Source organism: Oncorhynchus tshawytscha, linkage group LG12, assembly GCF_018296145.1.
Source record: "Oncorhynchus tshawytscha isolate Ot180627B linkage group LG12, Otsh_v2.0, whole genome shotgun sequence".
Taxonomy (NCBI): Eukaryota; Metazoa; Chordata; class Actinopteri; order Salmoniformes; family Salmonidae; genus Oncorhynchus; species Oncorhynchus tshawytscha.
In genome coordinates, this window is record NC_056440.1 from 13,710,608 (window position 1) to 13,737,981 (window position 27,374).

At 45.3% G+C, this 27,374-nt stretch overlaps 1 protein-coding gene across 3 annotated transcripts in view; it reads right to left on the bottom strand.

Moving 5' to 3' along the window:
• Positions 1-27,374, bottom strand: part of LOC112262580 (calmodulin-regulated spectrin-associated protein 1-B) — a 34,689-nt gene that overhangs the window by 4,293 nt on the left and 3,022 nt on the right. For 2 of the 3 annotated variants that reach the window (XM_042331370.1, XM_042331371.1), the window contains 11 exons: positions 22,199-22,461; positions 10,735-10,896; positions 10,550-10,630; positions 9,515-9,580; positions 5,875-6,016; positions 5,429-5,568; positions 5,074-5,167; positions 3,718-3,889; positions 2,824-2,912; positions 2,536-2,614; positions 37-2,350 (listed from right to left, as the gene is read on the bottom strand). In XM_042331370.1, coding sequence (XP_042187304.1) covers positions 37-2,350; positions 2,536-2,614; positions 2,824-2,912; positions 3,718-3,889; positions 5,074-5,167; positions 5,429-5,568; positions 5,875-6,016; positions 9,515-9,580; positions 10,550-10,630; positions 10,735-10,896; positions 22,199-22,461 — 3,602 coding nt within the window. The remainder of the gene's footprint in view (positions 1-36; positions 2,351-2,535; positions 2,615-2,823; positions 2,913-3,717; positions 3,890-5,073; positions 5,168-5,428; positions 5,569-5,874; positions 6,017-9,514; positions 9,581-10,549; positions 10,631-10,734; positions 10,897-22,198; positions 22,462-27,374) is intronic. The other variant, XM_042331372.1, reaches the window with a different exon arrangement.

A 27,374-nucleotide genomic window follows, 5' to 3' on the forward strand; every position in this document is an offset into this window, starting at 1 on the left:
CACACACAATGTGAAAAGACAACATTTCAGATGTACCTTGAAGAAGAATCCCAGGCCAGACTTCTGTTCCCCTTCCTCCCCATCCATGGTGCTGTCCTGCCCCCCGTCTCCCTCCATCTCCTCTGGGTCCTTCAGGTCTGACAGGTCCACCTCGATCAGGGGGGCTTTGCTCCTCGACACTTCCTCCAAGGGTATGTTCTCCTTTCCCGAGCCGTCGGAGGAGTTCAGCTCCCCCTCCCTCAGGGTACTGGACAGGCACGGCTCAAAGGACACTTCTGGGGTGACGCCCACTGGTTCGATATGGGCCGCTGTGCGCAGGTTAGCCTCGTCGTGGAGCCTGAAGGTGGCACGACGTCCAGGCTTGTCCTGTCCACTGATTGTCTCTCCACCTGCGGAGGGGGTTTTGGAGCTGACGTCGGGGTGGTCCGCCCTGGGGGACCTGCCCCCAGGAAACTGCCTCAGGTGAGGCAGGGTCTCCAGGCTGTGGGGGGGGGTGATAGCCCTGCTTGATGCCAGGCCCGGCCTGCCGTGCTCTTTGGCCAGCTTCAGCTCTGAGATCTTGGTCCTGGGGCCACGGGCCGAACTCAGCTTGGGGGGTTTCCTGGATGGAGCGGTGCCGGTGGTTGGTGCGCCGCTGCCCAAATCCACAAAGTGGACGGCAGGTCGGGCCTTGGGTTCAGATCCGCTGGTCTTCTCATTGACTGAGCAGGGAGACGGGACCCTGGGAGGGGACTGTACGTTCTGTTTCATCAGCAGGTCCTGCTGGAGGGAAAGCTGCATCATCTGCTGCTGGATGCTGCCGATGGCGTCATTCAGCATCTCAATGGAGCGGTTACACTCATCCAAGTCCAGCTCTTCGTCCAGCAGCAGACCAGGACTACAGCTGCCCTTCTTGTCCACCGTCTCTAAGGCATCTGGGACCGGCGAGGTGGCAGACTCAGTCTCTGTGGCCCCTCTCAGAGCGTCCACGCAAGAGTCGTCTTTTGAGCTTCCCCCTTTGTCCCCATTGAGTTCTTCTTTGCAGTAGTTTGTTTTGAGCGGGTGGGGCAGGGTGTCGCTCTTGCCCTTCTTGACAATGTGCAGAAAGGCTGCCTTGCCCAGCTTCTGTCTCTGCCTGGCTGACAGCATCTCCATCTTCTTCTTCTGGTGCTCAATGGCCTTCCTCTTCTCCTCTAGCTGCATGTGGAGCTGAACCAGCTCAGAAGCCAGCATGTTGGTCCCCCCATCTCCCCGCCCCCCCTGGGGCATGGAGGAGCTCTGGTCCATCTTCAGCCTCCGGGAGGTGGGCAGGGACAGGGGCCCGCTGCACTCAGAGCCATCCGGGGTGGTCCTTTGGGAGCTGGAGGCACTGGTTCGCAGGTCCTGGCTGCTGCCAAAGCGCTGCTGGGCCTTGCGCTCAGCGAAGCTGGTCATGCGTACGCTGCCGCTGGCTAGGCTGCTGGCCTGGGAGTGGGTGCTGAGACAGGGGCTCGAGCGACCGCTACTACAATCATCCCCTTTGTCCTTGTCCCTCTTTTCTTTCACCTTCAGGTCCTCCATAAGCTTGGCTGACTCCTCCTCCTCGTCAAAGGTCTTCCTAGACCTAGTTGGGTCCTTGGTGGTGAGGGCTTCATCAAGGTCTTCATCATGAGCCTCGTCCAGGTCTGGCTCCTGCCAAGGCTTCTGGTCTTCGCTGTCAGAGTGGAGGTAGAAGCCACCTGCTGGAACTCTGGAGTCGGGGTCCACACTGCTTGTGTCCATGGGATTGAAGGCCCCCTGTCCCTGGAGTGGCCCAGCCATTGAGATCTCAGTAGACAAGTCAAACTCCTCACTAGAGGTGGGAGTGTAGGTCCGGTTTAGGGTGGTGGGGGTTTTCCTCCTGGCCGATGCCACAAGTTCAGGTCCCCCTTCTACTCTCCGGATAGAACCCCCTCCCCGTGATCGACCCACCTCCCCGCTCTCCTCCTCCTTGTTCAGGTATACAGACTTCTCTTTCGCCGATTTCAACACAGCAGGCATCAGAGGTTCTAAATAAGAACAATCCTTGGGCTCGGCCCCAGCAGTTTGCTGCGTCGCCTCTCCCTGACTGGGAAGAGAGGCTGACGCGTCTGTCCTCATGGCCACAAGTGCCTCCTCCATATTGACGTTTCCCAGAAGGCCGTGACCGTTGATCCGGCGGGGGGCGGGGCTGACTGGGGCACGGCCTACCTGGGCGTGGCCCTGGGGGGTGAGAACCTGGTGTTTGGGGGTGAGGTTGGCTATGTTAGAGGCCAGACTGTCTTTACTGATGGAGCGGGCCAGACTCACAATGTCAGCATCGCTGTCAGTGGCTGAGATGCCAAACGTGTACGGGTTGAGCGTAGATGTCGGCCTAGAAAAAGAGGGGAAGAGGTGAGATGCACAACATTGGACATCAAGAAGAAAAGGATTTGTTTTAATTACAAAATGACAGATTTTTGTGAAATATCCCCCAATTAGTCACTCAAATCTCTGAAACATGCATTGATTGAACATTTCAGAGCAAGAAGGGAGGTCAGTGTGATTCTCATACTACACCTCTGTCTCCTGTCAGACCAGGCCTGCACTGAGCCTCGTGGATGTTTGTTCTCTAAGGAGTTGGAGCGGTTTCTGATGCCTAGATACACAGACAACATAGATCACACAGCTACCTACAATGCAGACCAGAAAAGCAATCTCTTGAAATATGAGCTGTAATAATATTCCACTATTATAAAAACTACACAGCCATCAGAAAGGGCTCAATGTAACTTGTATAAAGCTATGGATAGTTTTTAGTAGTCTTCTATAGTAAATGATAACTGTGGTGTTGTGTAGTGCCCTCACCTGATCCGTCCTCTCCCTGCTGCTGTCTCTGCCTTAGGGGGAGGAGTGGGTGGGAGGGGCTGAAGGCTTCCCCAGGACCTCCCTTGTTACTGGAAATAATCAAAATGGCACAAACCACTTAGATTACAGACCAAGTCCACAATAATCTTTTAGCAGTACCGTAGCAGTCAACATTCATGATCCATCTTTGCAGGATATCTCTAAGCAGCAGATCAAATTCCAATTCCATCTTTGCAGGATATATTTTATCCAGGCTGTGTGAATGCATTCAGTAGGTCTTAATATATTATTTCTTGGCAAATGTTAATTCATTTAGAAGGTCTTAAGTACCAACACAGTATAAGGGATTAGCCCCTCTTACACCTTTAGTAAAGCAGATTGACCCCACATTCTCTACATTATCAGTCTCGTAATCTCACAGGGAATCACTGGAGATATTATTGCTTGCATTTAAGAATCATAAGAAGTACGAACTAAGTGTTTTCTTCATAACCACAGACCTTACAGGCACACCACCAGTCAGTTGACATTATGACCTTTGCCCATCTGACCTACTGTCCCTTTAATCCAATCAGCTACTCTTTGACCATCCCTCTGAACAACCAGCACATGATAAGCAATGGTCTCTGAAATGGTGGTGGTATTACAAAGCTATCCATTTATTTGGCTGGATGTACTGTGAAACATCAATTCATTAACATTGATAAACACAGTGTTGGACAAAGCAAAAGGTAGAAAGGGGTGGGCTGGAAACAAAGAGGTGAGAGAACTGAGTATCAACACTAGCATTAGATCTCTACACTCAATCTCTTCATCCCTGTCTAGCTAACTAGGAGATAAATAAACAGGTTGATGAAATGAGAAGGGTGGGTGGACAGAGAGAAATGAACTTACAGAGGGTCAGAGCCTTCAGCAGGGTACAGGGAGTACCTGCCATCAGGGCTGCTCTGGGCAGAAACAGACAGCGAGGCCTCTGGGATGCCAGGGGTAACCTGAAAGCTGCGCTTGGTGGCGTTGGAGATGGGCACTGAGGGGCGGGCACTCTTCGGCTGAGCCATGGCTCGGGCTGTTGTGAGAGAAGTGGAGAGGTGTCAATCAAAACAGAGGTGGGTAAGAGGTGGAGAATAATGTAACTAGTGTACTTAAAACTGATCATCCTACCGATCCTCAACTTCGGCGATGTCGTTTACAAAATAGCCTCCAACACTCTACTCAACAAATTGGATGCAGTCCATCACAGTGCCATCCGTTTTGTCACCAAAGCCCCATATACTACCCACCACTGCAACCTGTACACACTCGTTGGCTGGCCCTTACTTCATACTCGTCGCCAAACCTACTGGCTCCAGGTCATCGACAAATCTTTGATAGGTAAAGCCCCATCTTATCTCAGCTCACTGGTCACCATAGCAGCACAAAACCGTAGCACGCGCTCCAGCAGGTATATCTCACTGGTCACCCCCAAAGCCAATTCCTCCTTTGGCCGCCTTTCCTTCCAGTTCTCTGCTGCCAATGACTTGAACAAACTGCAAAAATCACTGAAGCTGGAGACACTCCCTCACTAGCTTTAAGCACCAGCAGTCAGAGCAGCTCACAGATCACTGGACCTGTACATAGCCCATCTGTAAATAGCCCATCCAACTACCTCATCCCCATACTGTATTTATTTATCTTGCTCCGTTGCACCCCAGTATCTCTACTTGCACATTCACCTTCTGCACATCTATCACTCCAGCGTTTAATTGGTATATTGTAATTACTTCGCCACCATGGCCTATTTATTGCCTTATCTTACCTGTGTGTTGAAGTGCTTTGCTTTATCTTGGCCAGGTCGCAGTTGTAAATAAGAACTTGTTCTCAACTGGCCTGCCTGGTTAAATAAAGGTGTTCTCAACTAGCCTACCTGGTTAAATAAAGGTGTTCTCAACTAGCCTACCTGGTTAAATAAAGGTGAAATAAATGCAAATATACAAAACTGCAGCTGCTTATTTTTACTTCTGGTCAAGTTAATAATAATATAATTGATTTTGGATTATCAGCTAAATCTAAACACTATTTATTAGACTATTGACATTGCATGGGGATCATTTACACATTTGCATTGAAATGTCATTGGAAGAAATGAAAATAAAGACACTAGTTGAACCACATGTTCTGTAAGGAGGTCCTAAAGTACTCCTTTTCTCTGTCCTGCCTGTCCTGATTTGTTGATCCATCCCATTCAGACCACAACACACCCATGATCCTCACCATCTCTGACCTCCTCCATCCTGGGTTGGACAAACTCTGGCTTGACGGTCTCAAACCACCAGAAGAGCTCAGCGATGAACACCATCACATTGTGCTGAGTAGTGAAAACAAGAACCACGTTAGAGAAACTCAACTACAATGACATACAACACGTTACCAAAACCATTAATGAATCAAGTGCTTCCTTAGAAACACAGAAAAACCACATCCTCAAAGTTAGTGATGGGGAAACACACACAGCTACAGTGAAAAACACACAGCTACAGTGAAAAACACACAGCTACAGTGAAAAACACAGTGAAAAACACAGTGAAAACCAGCTACAGTGACGACAAATACCAAAGGACTTATTTACCTTGAGAACCAGTGGAGAGTAGAGCATGTCTTCCATGGTTAGGTAGAAGCTCTTGTTGAGATATTCATTTGAGAATTGCTTGAGCAGCTGGATGTTGTACAGACTGTCAGCTATGGAGGTCACCTCCTTCAGACAGATATCTGATACAGAGGTCAAAAAGGTCAGGATGGAGCTCATTGACCTGATGTTTAGTAATGTCACATGCAATCCTCCTTGGCAGTCAGGGCACAACACAGATGTAATGTCTAATGTCCACAACATAGATCTGGACTAGAGCTCAATGGACCATTTCAATTACAAAACAGGTTAAAAGACATGATTTTACTAATTGTTTGAGGTCAGACAAAATTTGGGATTCCTGACCAAACAGGGAGAAAATAGGATAAATTTAACATCTAATGATGAAACCCCAGTTTGTTGAGGACAGATGTCGTCCCATGATGTACCGTGGAGCTTCATGTGGTCGGGGCAGTAATAGTGGACCACGGTGAGGAGGGCGGCACCATCACATACGTCCCTCATCAGATCCTCCAGCAGGGGGAAGAAGGGCAGCTGGCGGCCCAAGGCGTGCTCCCTGCGGTACCTCACCTGACCACCAGGGGAAGGGAGCGAGTCAGAGGGGAATACAAAGAGATAAGGCTGGCTTATTAGGCTCCAATCCAGAGGAGAATGACTGCCCTCTCACTTAAATCAATAAGTTCAAGGCCGACCACGGTACTGCAGACATTGTTTGCAGAAAATGATCCCCCATTACATTACAAAGGAGAAAATGGCAATCTGTGGACAATCTTCATCTAAATAAATACACATTTTCAAAGACAATCATGGTACCAATAACTGCTTCTATTACACCAGATGTTCTTGAACAGATTACAATAAAATCACTAACACAAGAAGTATAATTGAGTTGCTAATGGCAGCCTGCAGTACCCCGGTCAGACTTCAACTTGAAATATTCAATGAGGGGGCAGCACTGAGCTAGTCAGCAACGTCCCTTCCTGGAGTAGCTCAAACCGCAAACACATGTTATGTCTACAAAAACCTCCAATATGATACGCCATCTTAACAGACTCCCTTGGCTTCAAATGCGCTATCGAGTCTTCACATGTGTATGAATGTGTCACGTGATCCATGGCTTTGTCCAGTCATATACAAAGTCATGGCCTACATCATACAGCCTAGTGCTTATTCAGTAGAAGGCAACATTTAGAATGATGAAAATGTCATGACTAGAGCAGACCAGATGGCCTGGTGAAAAAAACTATCATTTCTGGTCTAGATAATGAACCATCTGAATTAATTCAGTGGCATTCCCTGAATAAGCCCCAGTCTGTGTTTAGGTGGGTGGAGATGAGTGGGGTGGTCCTTTATAGCAGGGATTCACAAACTTTTTGGGGCCAGAGACCCCTTTCGTGATGGCAAGTTCATTAGGGACCCCCTCATAATCAGAACACAACTCGAGTGAGACAAAAATAGCATACCAGAGTTGTACTCTGTCTCGGGCCCTGGAAGGAACATTTTAAATCCCTTGGCATCAGAGAGAAAATGTTGCAGTTTTCAAGCTACATTAATATCCTGTAATTCTACACATTTTGCCATGAGGAAGAGAAAACTTAGCCATTTTAAAACTTAAATTACAGTGCATTTATGTAAAAATATATATTTAAAAAATAAAAAAGTAGAGAGGGGAGGGGGGAAATACAAGTATTGAGTTGAAAAATGGAGAATTGGTGAAGTTCTGTGGATACCAATATCCCTGTGAGCCTCCCAGGACCATGTTGTAAGGTTAAGAACATTAATATTATTCGTATACAGTTTCACTGTTTAACACCTGCTAAACTTATTCCACGGATTACTTGAACAAAAATGTGTTTAATCTGTTAGTTTTTTGGGGGATCTGGCCACGGACCCCCTGTAGACCCCACTTTGAGAACCCCTGCTTTATAGAGCGGTGATATGGAGCCATGGTTAGCCTGACACCCACCCCTCTCTGGGAATGCTGTATCACTGTCAGCATAGTCAAACCAGGCAACTGGTACAGAGGGAGGAACATGGGAATCACTGGCCAACTTCTGCTGGCTAACGGTGTTGTGGAACCCTCCCTGACTTAGCCTATTGAGTTCATCACTGCTGTAGTCTACTAGCCAGGCCAGTACGGTACTTATGGCTCCAGCTGAACCATACTAAACATTTACTGCAACAATTAACCATGTTACTACATGCACTGTCTGCAATCTGACTACACATTTTTAGGGTATAATAAGGGTAACTACGATAATACAACACACCTCGAATACTATTCTGACACCATTATGCTAATTCTACATGGGTAACTACCATAATACAAAACACTTAGTTGAAGTCGGAAGTTTACATAAACGTAGGTTGGAGTCATTAAAACTTATTTGTCAATCACTCCACAAATTTCTTGTTAACAAACTATAGTTCTGGCAAGTCGGTTAGGACATCTACTTTATGCATGAAAAAAAACACATTTTTCCAACAATTGTTGTTCACTTATAATTCACTGTATCACAATTCCAGTGGGTCAGAAGTTTACATACACCAAGTTAACTGTGCCTTTAAACAACTTGGAAAATTCCAGAAAATTATGTCATGTTTTAGAAGCTTCTGATAGGCTTACTGACTTCATTTGAGTCAATTGGAGGTGTACCTGTGGATGTATTTCAAGGCCTACCTTCAACTCCATGCCTCTTTGCTTGGCATTATGGGAAAATCAAAAGAAATCAGCCAAGACCTCAGAAAAAAAACTGTAGACCTCCACAAGTCTGGTTCATCCTTGGGAGCAATTTCCAAACGCCTGAAGGTAACACGTTCATCTGTACAAACAATAGTACGCAAGTATAAACACCATGGGACCGCTCAGGAAGGAGACGCGTTCTGTCTCCGAGAGATGAACGTACTTTGGTGCGAAAGGTGCAAATCAATCCCAGAACAGCAAAGGACCTTGTGAAGAGCAGGTACAAAAGTATCTATATCCACAGTAAAATGAGTCCTATAACAACATAACCTGAAAGGCCGCTCATCAAGGAAGAAACCACTGCTCCAAAATGGCCATAAAAAAGCCAGACTACGGTTTGCAACTGCACATGGGAACAAAGATCGTAATTTTTGGAGAAAGGTCCTCTGGTCTGAATAGAACTGTATGGCCACAATGACCATGGTTATGTTTGGAGGGAAAAGGGGGATGCTTGAAAGCCAAAAGAACACCATCCCAACCGTGAAGCATGGGGGTGGCAGCATCATGTTGTGGGGGTGCTTTGTTGCAGGAGGGACTGGTGCACTTCACAAAATAAATGGCATCATGAGGAAGGACAATTATGTGGATAAATTGAAGCAACATCTCAAGACATCAGTCAGGAAGTTAAAGCTTGGTCACAAATGGGGCTTCCAAATGGACAATGACCCCAAGCATACTTCCAAAGTTGTGGCAAAATGGCTTAAGGACAACAGTCAAGGTATTGGAGTGTCCATCACAAAGCCCTGACCTCAGTCCCATAGAAAATTGGTGGGCAGAACTGAAAAAGTGTGTGCAAGCAAGGAGGCCTTACAAACCTGACTCAGTTACACCAGCTCTTGTCAGAAGGAATGGGCCAAAATTCACCCAACTTATTTTTGGAAGGTTGTGGAAGGCTACCCAAAACGTTTGACCCAAGTTTAAATTATTTAAGGCAATGCTACCAAATACTAATTGAGTGTATGTACACTTTTGACCCACTGGGAATGTGATAAAAAAAAATAAAAGCTGAAATAAATCACTCTACTATTATTCTGACATTTCACATTCTTAAAATAAAGTGGTGATCCTAACGGACCTAAAACAGGGAATTTTTACTAGGATTAAATGTCAGGAATTGTGAAAAACTGGGTTTAAATGTACTTGACTGAGGTGTATGTAAACTTCCGACTTCAACTGTATCTCAAATACTATTCTGACACCAATATGCTAACTCTAAGGGTAACTGGAGAACAACTAGACAACCAGGACTAAAAGGTTTCCCATCCACCCTACAGAAGGGAGAGAAGTGAGAGGTCTATAGAGGATAAGGACTACTGGAACTGTACCACTATGGAGGGCTCCAGCTCCTCTGGCTCCAGCATGCATTGGGCCAAGGCGTGCATGAAATCAGACTGAGACACACACAGACAGCAGAGAGTAAGAAGGAGACCTTGGGCAAGTATAAAGACACCATGAGGGGCCCGGGAGAGACCACATGGGCATAGCAGACAGCATAGGAGGGGTGGGCATGACAGATTTTGCGGGCATGGGTGGCAATGGCGCCAACATCTCAGCATAAGCAAATCATGAAAGCAGGGGCTGAGAGATGTATTCACGGCTCTCTCGCTCTCACCCAGACATCTCTTCACACACTGTCACTCTCTCAAACACATCATCTGCAGGGGCTTGAAATGAAAGGTCCAAAATGTAGTTCAGCAAATTACCAAAACCACCGGACAACAACAGCGTGACATTCTTAACACAAATATACCAGCCTCCTCCCACTGGCTGGCTGGCTGACTCCCTGGCTACGAGCAGCACAGAATGGGCTTGGATGAGCCACAATGGTGCGGTGTGCACATCGACACAGAACTATGCGTGCAAGGGGGAGGAGGGGGGATTACTAGCAGCCAACTTACAGGTACTAGTTTCCAATACCATTTGGAGGGAGACTATCCAAGTAGCAGGGGGGCAGACAGGAAGAATAGGAGCAAAAAAGGTCAAAAGGTCAGAGGTCACAGACAGGATTGGATCTGCTTCCGGGTTAAGGGTTAGGAGAAAAAGGTCAATCAGGATTCAACCCCAACTGGCAGGAGATAAAGAGCTCTGTAGACTTGAACCACATCTCTGTTGAAAAGGATGTCATCTCCATGAGACTAATCTGAATAAATACAAATAAATTGTTTTTTAAACTGCAATTATTCTTGCAATGTGTCCTGGAGGCATGGACTGAAGTCCAGAGACTTGATGCATCGAGAGCAGCAATCGCCTGTAAGGATGCATGAAAATAGCTCCATGGGGGCCATTTTGGCTCTAGCGCTTCAGTTTCCTTGTTCTCCCTCTGTGGGAGTGCCATGAGATCTGTGGGGCTCCAGTCTTACCTTCTGGTGACTGGGAGACTCCAGCGGGTGCTGCTTGACCTTCAGCTCTCTCTCTGTGATCTCCCTCATCTTCAGGTTCACCTGGAACAGAAGCAACAATCACTCAGTTCCTTATAGCTCTATTTTCTGAATGTCTCAGGCTCGATGTCGGCTGCTGACAGACAGACTTTGTGTTCCCACCATACCTTGTTGATCCAGAAGACCATGGCGTCCTCCAGGTCAAAGGGCAGCTCCTTGGAGGCGCTAAAGGTGGAGAAGCGTTTGACGCAGGCCACCACCTTCTCTATGCTGATCATCTCCACAGTGTAGGCCATCATTAGGGCATCGATCATGGGCATGTGGGCACTCTGGAGGAAGGATGAGTGCACAGATTAGGTCAGAAAAACAAACGCTGTAAAAGGTAGGTCATCGTGGGGGCATACAGTAGGTCTAGTTCAGGAATGAAAACACCAGGGTGTAGATCAAGCATGGCTATGTAGTTACTGTATTGTGGCAGGCAGAGCCAGAACAACAATCACGTTATGCCAAAATCAGGGCATCGACTATGGGCACAGGACACTGTGTGAGAGGAGAGATGGGAAAGAACAGGTCACAAGACAAACACGATTTACAGTTGAACATCAGGGCATCGATCATGGGCATTGCGGATGGGTGGGTAGAGACAGAATTATTATTATTATTTGTATTTATTTATTTTTAAAATTGGGAATATGTGGGCACATGAGGACATGAGGCCCACAGAACAGTATAATTAAGGGGTGACTGGACAATCCTCAGGGTATCAAACAATGACGCAGCTCAAAATAAACTGCCATGTCGGCTTTGTTTCCTCGTCTCCTGACCATCTGAGCTCACTGATGTACTACAGATGATCCTTATCCAATAGAAAGACTGAGGGGGGAGGGAGGAACCCCCCATGGCATTAGAGGTCACTTCAGTCTGTCCAATCAATCAGCCTTAATACCTCACACAGGGGGACAGATGTGACCTACAACAAAAGACTGTTCAATGCATCATTATCTGTGTTGTAGGTCACATCTGTCCCCCTGTGTGAGGTATTAAGGCTGATTGATTGGACAGATCGACTGAAGTGACCTCTAATGTCATGGTGGTGGGGGGGGGTACATCAGTGAGGTCAGATGGTCAGGAGACGGGGAAACAAAGCCGACATGGCAGTTTATTTTGAGCTGCGTCATTGTTTTATACCCTGAGGGCGCGTAGTAGTGTAGAGGAGACTTAGGTTAGAGGCTATATCAGATATATGTTTCTTGGCCTTTTATAAACAGATTTCATGCAATTCTACTACTCTTTATATATGACTGGACACATTAGCAGAATCTTTTTTAATTGTGCAAATTACAGGGAAGCCTACTCTGCTGACACTGACAAAGAGCGTTAATTGCGACATTGTCTGATCCATATAATAGGGCTATGAGAAGGGGAGACAAATAACCTACAATATGACATCCGTCTAACCCGGAGGAAGAAATTAAGACCAAAAACAAACTTTCAAGCAGCACGGACCCAACAATGATAAAGAGTGAATACGCTCACTCTCCGGGGATATGCAGTATTTGTCACGTGCGCTGCCCAAATTGCAGTCCCTTCCTACTGTAGGCACTGTGATTTAACATTTAAAAGAAGCTAATGATCCTCTGAGGCCAAACCATGCTTTCTTGTGTAGTAGCCTATTTTGTATGATTGTATTTATTGCTGTTAGACAGGAGTAGGCTAATTAGGCTATATAATTTTAGCAATTTAATTAAAAATGTACTACGTCTGTGGCACACTTGTGATGGAGTTCTCAAAAGAAATGGCCACTGGATTGAGGCAAAATAATCCTGATTTAGCCAGGTACCTTTTAATTGCCTTTCCATCTACCCAAAGACTGTTAGGCCATCATTAGCATCGCTAATGGCTACACAAAGTGGTAGACAAAGACCCTACAGGCACTGCAGACCGACAGGGCATTCCCGTGCCGTGGTTTCCTCTTTAGAATGTTGGTTTATTTTTGGTTAATTACACATTACTGTTTGAATAAGCCATGATACATTTCTTTAAGCAAATTGTGACCCCAAAACTAACAATGACCAGGTAAAAAAAAAATGAAATCACTGGCACTCTATAAGGCCCAGTCATATCTATCACTCTGTGTAGACCTCAACTTAGAGCTCAATGCCTTGCAGTAGGAGCAGAGAGGAAGAGGTGAAGAGGCTCAACTCCGGCAGAAAATCTGTATCCCTAAAGCAGGTGGCGGTTTTTTATTTTTACCCACTCAGCAAGGAGTTTTGTACGGAGATCAATAAGAGTGCCAAATTTGATCAACAGGAAAATCAATGTCTTATTTGCTACGCGAGGTTTATTTGATTGAATAGAAGTTTCGTAACGCTTAGGTTATTACGAGTGTACTGATATAAGTAGGACATGTGACATCCTGGCAACTGAGGAAAAACACTATCGGAGTTGTCTCGAGATGGCTATGAATATTTATGGCAAGAGGCTAGCATCTCTCCACTGAATACAGGCAGTTGACATCAACAATCCTTATAGAACATTTTAAAAAGTAATGAAATATAAGAGAGGTCCTTTCTTTGGATTGCGGAATACATGCGAGCGGCTAGACAGCCTGCCATGCCGCCTTGTGGACGACTCCCACTGTTAGGGCGGGAAGACAAGTAACTCGTCAGTATATCCATATTCTTAGGCAGGAGTATAATTGCCTGAAATGTGACCTATGAATCTAGGTGTGGAGTTAACATACAGTACACCCTAGCCAGTTAGAGCATGCCTGACCCAAAACACACTGCTGAACACACACACACACACCTTCCAGCACTAATCCTACTGAGGGAAATGGAGGACAGATCCTGATTAGCTCACAATAGGAAAGGAGAACAGCTATTCAGAGCCCTCAGTGATAGGCCCCAACGATGTTACACAAGCATTACTCAACACTCAGCCTCAGATCCCTACTCTAATGAGGTATAAGCAACAAACACACACACTGCCTGAGATTTAAAAAAAAATTAAAACACGCACCCTTCCACCACGCGACTAGCTCGATGTAGACTATTTCAAAAACAGGACGCTGTGTCTCTTAAGTCAAAGAAGAGGGACTTAAAATGATGAAGAAAACAGCCCGACTGATGTGCTTGAGTTACAACACAATGAATATGCCAGAAACACACACCCTTCGTCTTCCCTTCACCAAACCTGTCAGAGACAAACCCAGGAGTGTATGGGTGGACTACTGTTATATTACCCCAAGCCGTCTCAAGTGTCCCAAGTCAAGTGCTGAGCAATTAACATTTTTTTCTTCAGTTAAACAACTAATTGACCAAATTGATTCAGATTTTTCTGAGCACAACACGCCGTTTCAATAGAGAGAAATCACATCATTCACGAGAGTGGAACGCTGGGCTGAAGGGAGTTGTAGTATTCATTAAGAAAATATTCATCATAGATCAGCGCAGAAACATGGTAATTAACTGCAAAAACCATAATGCATAGCGCCTTCCCCCCCCATCTCAGACAGAGATGGATACACTTTTGCCTGCTATGTTAGGTTAGATTCAAACAGACTGCATGAAAGAGGAATGTACAGTCGCGGCCAAAAGTTGATGAATTGCAATGAATTGCAAATGAACTGAATCCCCCCAAAAACATTTCCAGTTCATTTCAGCCCTGCCACAAAAGGACCAGCTGACATCATGTCAGTGATTCTCTAGTTAACACAGGTGTGAGTGTTGATGAGGACAAGGCTGGAGATCACTCTGTCATGCTGATTGAGTTTGAATAACAGACTGGAAGCTTCAAAAGGAGGGTGGTGCTTGGAATCATTGTTCTTCCTCTGTCATCCATGGTTACCAGCAAGGAAACACGTGTCGTCATCATTGCTTTGCACAAAAAAGGGCTTCACAGGCAAGGATATTGCTGCCAGTAAGATTGCACCTAAATCAAACATTTATCGGATCATCAAGAACTTCAAGGAGAGTGGTTCAATTGTTGTGAAGGCGGCTTCAGGGAGCCCAAGAAAGTCCAGCAAGCGCCAGGACCGTCTCCTAAAGTTGATTCAGCTGAGGGATCTGGGCACCACCAGTACAGAGCTTGCTCAGGAATGGCAGCAGGCAAGTGTGAGTGCATCTGCACGCACAGTGAGGTGAAGACTTTTGGAGGATGGCCTGGTGTCAAGAAGGGCAGAAAAGAAGCCACTTCTCTCCATGAAAAACATCAGGGATAGACTGATAATTCTGCAAAAGATACAGGGATTGGACTGCTGAGGACTGGGGTAAAGTCATTTTCTCTGATGAATCCCCTTTCCGATTGTTTGGGGCATCTGGAAAAAAGCTTGTCCGGAGAAGACAAGGTGAGCGCTACCATCAGTCCTGTGTCATGCCAACAGTAAAGCATCCTGAGACCATTCATGTGTGGGGTTGCTTCTCAGCCAAGAGAGTGGGCTCACTCACAATTTTGCCTAAGAACACAGCCATGAATAAAGAACAGTACCAACAGGTCCTGCGAGAGCAACTTCTTCCAACCATCCAGGAACAGTTTGGTGACAAACAATGCCTTTTCCAGCATGATGGAGCACCTTGCCATAAGGCAAAAGTGATAACTAAGTGGCTCGGGGAACAAAACGTCGATATTTTGGGTCCATGGCCAGGAAACTCCCCAGACCTTAATCCCATGGAGAACTTGTGGTCAATCCTCAAGAGACGGGCAGACAAACAAAACCCCACAAATTCTGACAAACTCCAAGCATTGATTATGCAAGAATAGCATGCCTTCAGTCAGGATGTGGCCCAGAAGTTAATTGACAGCATGCCAGGGCGGATTGCAGAGGTCTTGCAAAAGAAGGGTCAACACTGCAAATATTGACTCTCTGCATCAACTTCATGTAATTGTCAATAAAAGCCTTTGACACTTATGAAATGCTTGTAATTATACTTCAGTATCTGACAAATATCTAGACACTGAAGTAGCAAACTGTGAAATGAATGTGTCGTTCTCAAAACTTTTGGCCACGACTGTACACAAAAACAACGAGATCGGGATAGACAGAGTTCGTGAAAGTATGCCTTATCTACTTCAAAAAACTAATAAAATGATTGTCTGACAGCTCTGCAGCATGCAAAGGCAGGTCAGCCTAGCGAAATAGGATGATTATTTTTTATTTAAAAGCTACAATATGTAACTTTATAGGCAACCTGACCAAATTCAAAGAAATGTGAGTTATAGATATTTCATCCCCTTTCATCCCCCAATATTTGCCTCCTTTTACTCTATGTTCCAGACGTTCTAGACGACCAATTCTCATAGCTTTTAGCCGTACCCTTATTCTACTCCTCCTATGTTCCTCTGGCGATGTAGAGGTGAATCCAGGCCCTGCAGTGCCTAGCTCCACTCCTATTCCCCAGGCGCTCTCTTTTGATGACTTCTGTGACCGTAATAGCCTTGGTTTCATGCATGTTAACATTAGAAGCCTCCTCCCTAAGTTTGTTCTATTCACTGCTTTAGCATACTCAGCCAACCCGGATGTTCTAGCTGTGTCTGAATCCTGGCTTAGGAAGACCACCAAAAATTCAGAAATTTTAATTCCAAACTACAACATTTTCAGACAAGATAGAACTGCCAAAGGGGGCGGTGTTGCAATCTACTGCAAAGATAGCCTGCAGAGTTCTGTCCTACTATCCAGGTCTGTACCCAAACAATTTGAACTTCTACTTTTAAAAATCCACCTCTCTAAAAACAAGTCTCTCACCGTTGCCACCTGCTATAGACCACCCTCTTTCCCCCAGCTGTGCTCTGGACACCATATGTGAACTGATTGCCCCCCATCTATCTTCAGAGTTCGTGCTGCTAGGTGACCTAAACTGGAACATGCTTAACACCCCAGCCATCCTACAATCTAAACTTGATGCCCTCAATCTCACACAAATTATCAATGAACCTACCAGGTACCTCCCCAAAGCCTGGGGAGCACCCTCATAGATAGGGGAGCACCCTCATAGATATCATCCTAACCAACTTCCCCTCTAAATACACCTCTGCTGTCTTCAACCAAGATCTCAGCGATCACTGCCTCATTGCCTGCATCCGTAATGGGTCAGCGGTCAAACGACCTCCACTCATCACTGTAAAACGCTCCCTGAAACACTTCTGCGAGCAGGCCTTTCTAATCGACCTGGCCGGGGTATCCTGGAAGGATATTGATCTCATCCCGTCAGTAGAGGATGCCTGGATATTTTTTAAAAATGCCTTCCTAACCATCTTAAATAAACATGCCCCATTCAAGAAATTTAGAACCAGGAACAGATATAGCCCTTGGTTCTCCCCAGACCTGACTGCCCTTAACCAACACAAAAACATCCTATGGCGTTCTGCATTAGCATCGAACAGCCCCGTGATATGCAGCTGTTCAGGGAAGCTAGAAACCATTATACACAGGCAGTTAGAAAAGCCAAGGCTAGCTTTTTCAAGCAGAAATTTGCTTCCTGCAACACTAACTCAAAAAGTTCTGGGACACTGTAAAGTCCATGGAGAATAAGAACACCTCCTCCCAGCTGCCCACTGCACTGAAGATAGGAAACACTGTCACCAATGATAAATCCACCATAATTGAGAATTTCAATAAGCATTTTTCTACGGCTGGCCATGCTTTCCACCTGGCTACTCCTACCCCGGACAACAGCACTGCACCCCCAACAGCAACTCGCCCAAGCCTTCCCCATTTCTCCTTCTCCCAAATCCATTCAGCTGATGTTCTGAAAGAGCTGCAAAATCTGGACCCCTACAAATCAGCCGGGCTAGACAATCTGGACCCTTTCTTTCTAAAATTATCTGCCGAAATTGTTGCCACCCCTATTACTAGCCTGTTCAACCTCTCTTTCGTGTCGTCTGAGATTCCCAAAGATTGGAAAGCAGCTGCGGTCATCCCCCTCTTCAAAGGGGGGACACTCTTGACCCAAACTGCTACAGACCTATATCTATCCTACCGTGCCTTTCTAAGGTCTTCGAAAGCCAAGTCAACAAACAGATTACCAACCATTTCGAATCTCACCATACCTTCTCTGCTATGCAATCTGGTTTCAGAGCTGGTCATGGGTGCACCTCAGCCACGCTCAAGGTCCTAAACGATATCTTAACCGCCATCGATAAGAAACATTACTGTGCAGCCGTATTCATTGATCTGGCCAAGGCTTTCGACTCTGTCAATCACCACATCCTCATCGGCAGACTCGACAGCCTTGGTTTCTCAAATAATTGCCTCGCCTGGTTCACCAACTACTTCTCTGATAGAGTTCAGTGTGTCAAATCGGAGGGTCTGCTGTCCGGACCTCTGGCAGTCTCTATGGGGGTGCCACAGGGTTCAATTCTTGGACCGACTCTCTTCTCTGTATACATCAATGAGGTCGCTCTTGCTGCTGGTGAGTCCCTGATCCACCTCTACGCAGACGACACCATTCTGTATACTTCCGGCCCTTCTTTGGACACTGTGTTAACAACCCTCCAGGCAAGCTTCAATGCCATACAACTCTCCTTCCGTGGCCTCCAATTGCTCTTAAATACAAGTAAAACTAAATGCATGCTCTTCAACCGATCGCTACCTGCACCTACCAGCCTGTCCAACATCACTACTCTGGACGGCTCTGACTTAGAATACGTGGACAACTACAAATACTTAGGTGTCTGGTTAGACTGTAAACTCTCCTTCCAGACCCATATCAAACATCTCCAATCCAAAGTTAAATCTAGAATTGGCTTCCTATTTCGCAACAAAGCATCCTTCACTCATGCTGCCAAACATACCCTTGTAAAACTGACCATCCTACCAGTCCTCGACTTTGGCGATGTCATTTACAAAATAGCCTCCAATACCCTACTCAACAAATTTGATGCAGTCTATCACAGTGCAATCCGTTTTATCACCAAAGCCCCATATACTACCCACCATTGCGACCTGTACGCTCTCGTTGGCTGGCCCTCGCTTCATACTCGTCGCCAAACCCACTGGCTCCATGTCATCTACAAGACCCTGCTAGGTAAAGTCCCCCCTTATCTCAGCTCGCTGGTCACCATAGCATCTCCCACCTGTAGCACACGCTCCAGCAGGTATATCTCTCTAGTCACCCCCAAAACCAATTCTTTCTTTGGCCGCCTCTCCTTCCAGTTCTCTGCTGCCAATGACTGGAACGAACTACAAAAATCTCTGAAACTGGAAACACTTATCTCCCTCACTAGCTTTAAGCACCAACTGTCATAGCAGCTCACAGATTACTGCACCTGTACATAGCCCACCTATAATTTAGCCCAAACAACTACCTCTTTCCCAACTGTATTTAATTTTTATTTATTTATTTATTTTGCTCCTTTGCACCCCATTATTTTTATTTCTACTTTGCACATTCTTCCATTGCAAAACTACCATTCCAGTGTTTTACTTGCTATATTGTATTTACTTTGCCACCATGGCCTTTTTTGCCTTTACCTCCCTTCTCACCTCATTTGCTCACATTGTATATAGACTTGTTTATACTGTATTATTGACTGTATGTTTGTTTTACTCCATGTGTAACTCTGTGTCGTTGTATCTGTCGAACTGCTTTGCTTTATCTTGGCCAGGTCGCAATTGTAAATGAGAACTTGTTCTCAACTTGCCTACCTGGTTAAATAAAGGTAAAATAAAATAAATAAATACAATTTGAACACAAGTCTAAGAAAAGCTAGATCTGTTCTGTGTGCCATTTCTATGCTACCCGTTCTATGATATAATTTTTACATCTTACTTTGAGATTTGTACACCAGCTTCAAAAACAGCTAAATATACAATATTTTTGGTTCTGGAAAATCTATTTCACAGCGGTTTAGATGGTACAATGATTCTCCACACAATGACTGCTAGTTTTTTCATAAACAAATCTGCAAGACAATTAGAATTTTTGCAACCAGGAAATGGCGGAGCGATTTCTGCATAGTGCATCTTTAACTAAGTAAATTAAGAACAAATTCGTATTTACAATGACGGCCTACCAAGAGGTAAAAGGCCTCCTGCGGGGACGGGGGATATATCACGACAAGAGAGAGATCACTACATTTTAAAAAAAGAGACCAAAGCATGGCAGCAAAGCCCATACAGAATGGGAAGAAGAGAACGGTGTCTGGCAGTTTGGTTGCTACTGCCTGAGCAGAGATGAGATGGTGACTTAAGGAATGAAAAATAAGAAAGTATCCAAATAAGAACTAAGTAATATACACAACTGAAATATTGTATTATTTCATAGTGATTTCCTATTTTTCTATTGGATCTACCCAATGTGGGCCTGACAGATACAATAGAATATTTTCTGTGTTTTGGCAATTTGAATTTTCACTATTTTTGCCATTGTATTTCCATTAAAAAGCTCTAAAATAATTTTAAATGTCATTATTTAATAATGGATTTAATGTCCCAAAAAAAATGAAGAAACCAAAATAGAGAACAAACCAATTGTTTTATAATCCAATTGAAACCAAACCGACAAATTACTAATCACTCAGCACTAATCCGGTCTCTATAGTCTCTGTCCCCCTAGTCTCCCCCTGTCCATCCCTCTAGTGTCCCCCTAGTCTAGAAATGTATTTCTTCCAACCTGTGTGAGTCGACTCAGGAGATGGTACACTGCTGTTTTATTACTCCCAGCTGATCCCTTTCCATCTGTGCCCTCTAGGAAGTACGAGTCAAACAGGAGGCAGAGAAGGTATCTCTTACACACACACACACACACACACACACACAACGGGAGTGAGCCCAGAGGCTGCACATGGGGGGAACACAGGCATTGCCATGGAAACACCTCCTTGCAGACTCCTTGCAACCCAGGGGGGGTTCCTCAACCCTCACACAGGCCTAGTCTAGTCTGTCAAAGACAACCACTTCACTCTACTCAGGAATTTAGACTAAGCATGTGTTTGTCTGACTTCTTCCATAGAGCCTTGCCCGGATTATAAACCAGCCCGTCTGTCTGTCACTGGGCTAGATGTCGGCTAGTCACTGGCTCGCTCTTGGCTGGTCGCTCGACAGAAGCAAGCCACCTTGGCGACAACGCGAGTCTCCATGGCATTGGCAGTGTATAATGTATTCAAGCCAACAAGTACCATGCAGTGATGCTACTGTAAGTGCTTTCAGTGAAATTGTGAGAGGTTATTGGATCTCTTATGAAAGGAAATGCTTGTGCAATATATACAACTGAATGTGACATGTAGGGAGGGAGTGGTGTTCATCCCGTATGCTGAGTGGAATTGTTGCTGTACCATTTTATTTATTACATTTATTTAACTAGGCAAGTCAGTTAAGAACAAATTGTTATTTACAATGACAGCTTACCCCGGCCAAACCCTGCCCTAACCCGGACGACGCAGGGCAATAGTCCTAAAGTCAATAGTCCTAAAAAACTAGGCAGGTTGGTTGGATGAGAACAAGGTGACATGAGAGATGGTGAATCAATCATTATGCAACTGCTGCACCCTACTTTGCATATTGACCAGACAACATGGAAAATGTCACTGTTAGGGACAAGGGTACACTACAGGAGAGTGGAAAAAAGTAGTGGAGGAACCCCACTGGGTCATTCAGCACATTTTAGGCCTAACTTCAGACTGTTCTCCCTCTCTTTCTCTCTCTGTGTACCCTTCCCTATCCAGCTGGTAGAAAATGATTTTCAAAGAAGTAACTGAATCAGTTTTCACATGATCCACAGAAACCAGACTGTGCCAAAAGCCGTGTTGTAAAGCCTACAGACGACATGCTCTCTGGCCCAGTTCTATGCCTTTATATGGATATGAATCAGAGTCGAATTTGAATCTCCAAGGTAGCCAACGATAAGGAAATAGCTAAGCGGTCTGGAACCAAATTTAATAGGTCGGGAAAAACCACCCAAACGAAAATTGAGTTAGAACACTATGATGAGTCGCCATGGTTTCAACAAAGACTAGAACGTTTTAGTTACCTAGGGTTTAAAGGCTGTTTGACAAAGTCCAATAGATGACAGGTAGGTATTCTAGTGTTCAGTGTAGTGTGATAGATGTCAGTGTGATAGAGAGAACAGAACAATGGCTAATTTCACTAGTTAAAGTAATAAGACGAGAGCAGGAACAGAGCTGCTGCTGCAGGCAGAAACAGCTCTCGCTCTCTATGTAGGACTACACACAGAATAGCCAACCAGAAGGCTGAGCTTCTTGACTCTTTCTCATCCATGGCCAGCTAAAGGGCAACAGCTTTTCAGACTTGATTTATGTCTGTTTTGCACTGGGACTAACTCATTTTCAAGACAGCTCTCGTCCACAAATCATGAGCAGCCTCTAGCAATGACTCCCATAAAACACCACGTGCTTATCAAACTAGTTCCACCACCAAAGTGTCCCTCCCTACTTCCTAGTCCATGAAGAGGACATTGGATGCATCTTTCCGTCATCTGTCCTCATGCGAGAGACCTAGCCGCCTGGCTCATAGGCATCAGCCCTATTGCTTTGGTCTCTCCAGTGTTTTCACTGTAGATTAAGGAGACAAGGAGAGCCACTTGAGCCAATTGAGATGCAGCTGAATTGCCTTCACTCTGCATAGCTTTTCATCACCCCCTACACAGTCACACACACACAGTCTTTCCCACTCACCATTTTGATAGGCACACAGGAGAGGTCAGCATCTCTGACAGGGGCGTCATCACTCTCCATGACGTAGATCCCTTTACGGCTGAGGGCCTGGATGACTGACATGTGTGACTGCAGCGAGGCGGCCTGGTCTGCCTTCAGGATGAGGGCACACACCCGGCAGTACAGCTCACAGGACAGCAGCAGCTGGAGGACGGGAGGCTTGATGTGCTCCTGGTCATACTGGTCTGTGTAGAACGGATCCCTCAGGTCCTCTGGGATGTGGTCTGGAAGGGGGGTTAATGATGGATATGATGCATGGTGTTGGTCCTAACTTATAGACAGGATGGGTTCCACTCCCTACATCTAGCTGTGTTGCTACCCGCATGAAAATATTTGGTTGCTATTGGTTTCAATGGAATATTTGTGCTTACAGCCCTGTGCCTACTTCAGGAAGAATCTAGAGGAAACGCTGCTGTGATGACTAATATGCATACACAAGGTTACAATAAGAGTATGTCATTTCGTGGATAGCCAAATGTGAAATACGTGCTTTACTTTAAAAAGGGAAGATCTAGCCTAATCTTTCAACAATGAAAGGGAACGTGGCAACAGCATGTGCTCGCAGAGTAAAAATATGTGTTCTGCAAGGTTTCAGTTTACTCTGTAAATACAGGCTAGTCATGGCTTGGAACTGACAGTAACACTGGTGAGAGAAGAGCTAGGTTCTCAGGTTACTAGTCTGAAACAATGTCTTTCCAGTTTCCACCACAAAGGAGGAAAACAAACAATGACCTATGAAGGGTCTGTTTTGCATTTTTCACTGACTCATATCAAACCAGAAGTCACCATATTAGGCTAAATGGTGATGGGAATCCGATCATGATAATTGGTGTCTGTTGCAGTCATACTCCTAACAGGAAACACACAATCTGTAAACATTAAAGCAGAGGAATAGAATGAAGGATCCCCTCGCAGCCCATTGCATGTGACAAGCCCAGCCCACGCACAGGTGCACACTCTCAGAAAGGTGTGATGATCTTCAGGACAAAAATAGCCCAGCTAACCTCCATTATTCAGACATTGTTATTTAAGCTGTGGCTGTGAAGCTGCGCAAACAGAAATAGGGCTGTCCCAGACAAAAAAAATAAACCAATAAAACATGTATTTTTCCACAGACACATCGTATTTGTTTTAATCAAATCGACTATATGCACTGAGCTTGTCTGATGCTTTAAGCACAAAGTTTGAATAAATATTTAAAGACACAAATGATTTGAAGGAGTTTAGTAATTGATTTGAATGTGCCGGGCCGGGCTCAGCCGTAATATGACTAGCACCCGTTGTCCCGCACTCCTCCCTGCTGCAGCGACCAACACAGACCATCAAAGTGTTTATCGCGCTGTCCGTGTTACTGAAGCTGCAACAGTCATTTCTGACTGAAAAGTTTTGCTACCAAAATCCTGCTACCAATTTGTTTGTTTTGGAAAAACATTCCCTATTCGTTAGACCCTTGCTCTCTTTACGTGATAACATAGATGCATTGCAAGCATGTGACCAAAGACCTAGACGCTTGGGACTAGTACTGGAGAACATTGGTTATGTAATTATTACTTCAGAATGTCACTTATACCAGAAGACGATTCAGACGGGATTCGTTTTTTCCAAACTGCCCACCCACCATTTAAATAAAAAAAATCTAATAAATTGACAGTTATGACAGAAGCCTGGAGGTTTTTAATTCTAGGCATGAAGATTCAGAATTTCAACAGGTCCAGGTGATGGGGCCACACTGATAAATCCAGCTTGGTTCTCAAGTTTCGAAACCATACCAAACCATATTTCCTATAGGTGTCCCCATTATATTTGAATTGAGGAAGTGTGATCATAATCATTATGATATTTTAGCAATCCGCAGCACATCCTAAACGCACTTCCTAAAATAAGTAATTTATAGACCAAAACATTTTAACATAAAACAATGATTGGTTCAGTTGGTCTGGACTAGACCAAAAACCAGTGTCTGTGGAAATCAAAGGCCAGTCCAGAACTGCACCCCAAAAAAAGAAAAGAGACGGGATTAATGAGGTGTAGCCTACAGTGTTGCCTGAAATTTAATTTTTATAAATGCCCATCTATGTGGTAAGCTGACCGTTTGTAAAAACACCAAAAAAACTACATTCGGACCAAAAAAGATATCCAAAAGCTTACAAGCCCATCCATGGCTGGTCGCTCGCGGAATCAGTAGGCTATTAAAACGAACACTCAAACAGGAAACAAAAGCAGGATCTGTCTTATTTCTGTAGATGATTTATAAAGCCAGTAACAGTTAACAGTTAGACTATTGATTATAGCCCTAATTAAGTTGGGGGTTCTCTCTCTCCTGACTTTTCTTAGACAATAAGACAAGGGCTGTTTCCTCATTCTGCTGCTGCCCCCCACAGCATTGTTCTCAACACAATATGCTGGTTAACTTTGCTATTATGCACATATCAACATGGTCTAGGAAAAGGTGCCAATTCAACAGAGCACTGATGAGTTTCAGAACCATGGACAGCGACCGCTATCCAACACGGGAGGAAGCGCATTTATTACACATTTTTTATTAGTGTTGCTCCATTGTTCTTATGTAATATAACCATATCCAATTTAGCACGTCTTAGACTGATGGATTATGCCATCCCCACGGCCTACACAATGGATCAGTCCACCCAGTGTGAATCAGACCGGTGTCTTGTACACAATATATTTTTTGTTGTTTCCCCCCCCTTCTACTGCTCGACTAAAGAAGTCTCAGTCGACTAACAGCCTATTGACCAAACAGTCGACTAAATGGGGTCAGTCCTAAACAGAACAGACATCTCCATAACACCACATCTGACAGAGGCAGATCTCTCCATCAACACAGCAGTTACACCAGGCAGATTTGGATTCTACGGTCATCCTTAGCACAGTCTGAATGTGGCTCAATGTTATTAGCCGTGGGCCTAGGGAGGGATAATAAGCCTAGGATCGGATAACAATGGGTCATACGTGTGGAGGAACCTCTGTCTGTGCATTACAACAGACTAGACTGATTAGAGATAAAAATAAAAAAAAGCATCCACATATGCAATAAGCCTGATGTACATTAACAGTATAAGAGTCAGTCATTCTGAGAGAGAGACACAGAAGTGGTTGTGTGAAAACAAAAGGCATGTGCCATGGCTGGAAACCAGGGTGGCTGGAAACCAGGGTGGCTGGAAACCAGGGTGGCTGGAAACCAGGGTGGCTGGAAACCAGGGTGGCTGGAAACCAGGGTGGCTGGAAACCAGGGTGGCTGGAAACCAGGGTGGCTGGAAACCAGGGTGGCTGGAAACCAGGGTGGCTGGAAACCAGGGTGGCTGGAAACCAGGGTGGCTGGAAACCAGGGTGGCTGGAAACCAGGGTGGCTGGAAACCAGGGTGGGTCTTCACATATGAATTCCCCCTGGAGACAGTGATACTGTGTGGCAGCAGCTGCCCCCCTCCTGCCACAGTGGGCTGAAGTATCTAACTACTGGGACAGGGAGTGAGCCCAGCATGATAAACACACACTCTCTCTCCATTGCCAGGACCGGCTATAATGCAACCCCCAATTACCATCAGACTAGACAGGAGAGCACCAGCTTGCCCCAGCGGGTACCATTCTGACTGGCTGGTAGGCACTGTGATGTGAGGAGCGGGGCCAGCCAGATCTGTGTATGCACTGGGGGGCAAATTCTAACACATGGCGCAAGCATGCACTCACACAGAAGACACAAATACACGCTCAGAAACAGATACACAGGCATGCTCACACGTGACGCAGTCACCTGCATGCAGGTTCCCACTCGCATACACACACCTGCCCCACAATCTGAGGGGCGAGGATGTATTGTCTCAGCCTGCCCGCCCATCCCTAGTTCCTGCCATGTTATAGAGCCAGACCAGCATCTGTGAAGCAGCATTAGCAACACTCCCCACTACTGCCATAGGTAAAAAATAAAAATAAAACAATTCCCCAAATGGGGGATGCCAATTACTGCTGCACCTGTGCACAGGAAGTTACCAAAATCCCCAAGGCTACTGTACAATCCACTCCCTCTATTATCAAACTGTGTTTCACCCCCAGTTAATCTTTGGGCAATGAGTTCTGTTCCCATGTCTTTAGCTAATACAGATTAGATGTTGTGTACTCTGTCTGCCTGCATGGCTGTTAGCCACAACCCTTAGAGGCACAGATGACAGACAGTGGGGAGATTCCTCCGGAGGGAGAGAGAAGAGAGGCAGTGTTCGTTCGTCATCAGGACAAAAGCCTATTACGGTTCCTGAGCTCTCTGGGACCACAGCTCTCTGTTAGCGGAACACAGGGACTAGGCATGAAGAAAAAAGAAGGAGAACAGAATGAAAACAGGAGCATGGCATTCCATCCATATGAATACCATTCAAATCTGGGATCACTTGTTTGCTGTAATGACAGCAGAAAACACTGTAGATCAGCGTTTCCCATACTCGGTCCTCGGGACCCCAAGGGGTGCACACGGCTGATTCAAACGATCAAATGAGTTTATTATTTGAAATCAGCTGTGGATTGCTAGGGAAAAAATAAAACATGCACCCATTGGGGTCACAAGGACAGAGTTTGGGGAAACCCTGATGTAGACAAACTGAAAAGGTGCAGGTGCTTGTGTAACCAGTGTGAAATGCCTAGCTAATTAGTGGTGACGTAACTCGCTCGGAGACCTTGAAGCATTTGTTTCCCTTGCCCTGCAAGGGCCAAGGCTTTTGTGGGGCAAAAGGTAACGATCCTTCGAGGGTGACTGTTGATGTGTGCAGAGGTTCCATGGTTCAAGCCCAGGTTGGGAAGAGTAGAGGGACAGAAGTAAGTGTTACACTTTCAGTACAATTAATATCTTACAGGGAGGTGATAGGCCAGTACAAAACTAAAAATGCCCTTCTTGAATCCAGAAATAACAATAGGAAAGGCAATCCAAAGAGCCATGTTAGGAAAACAATGGATAGCGCATATGGTGGAAAATTGCAAGATGATGTTATAATAGTTTTATTGCATCAAATGGTTGTTTTATGCAACAGAATAGAGGATTCTTATAACTATTGTGTGTGTTCTACTGAGGATGGGCCTCTGGGAGATAACACTGACAGGAGATATACCATGTCTTTTGGGTGAGAAAACCTAGAGC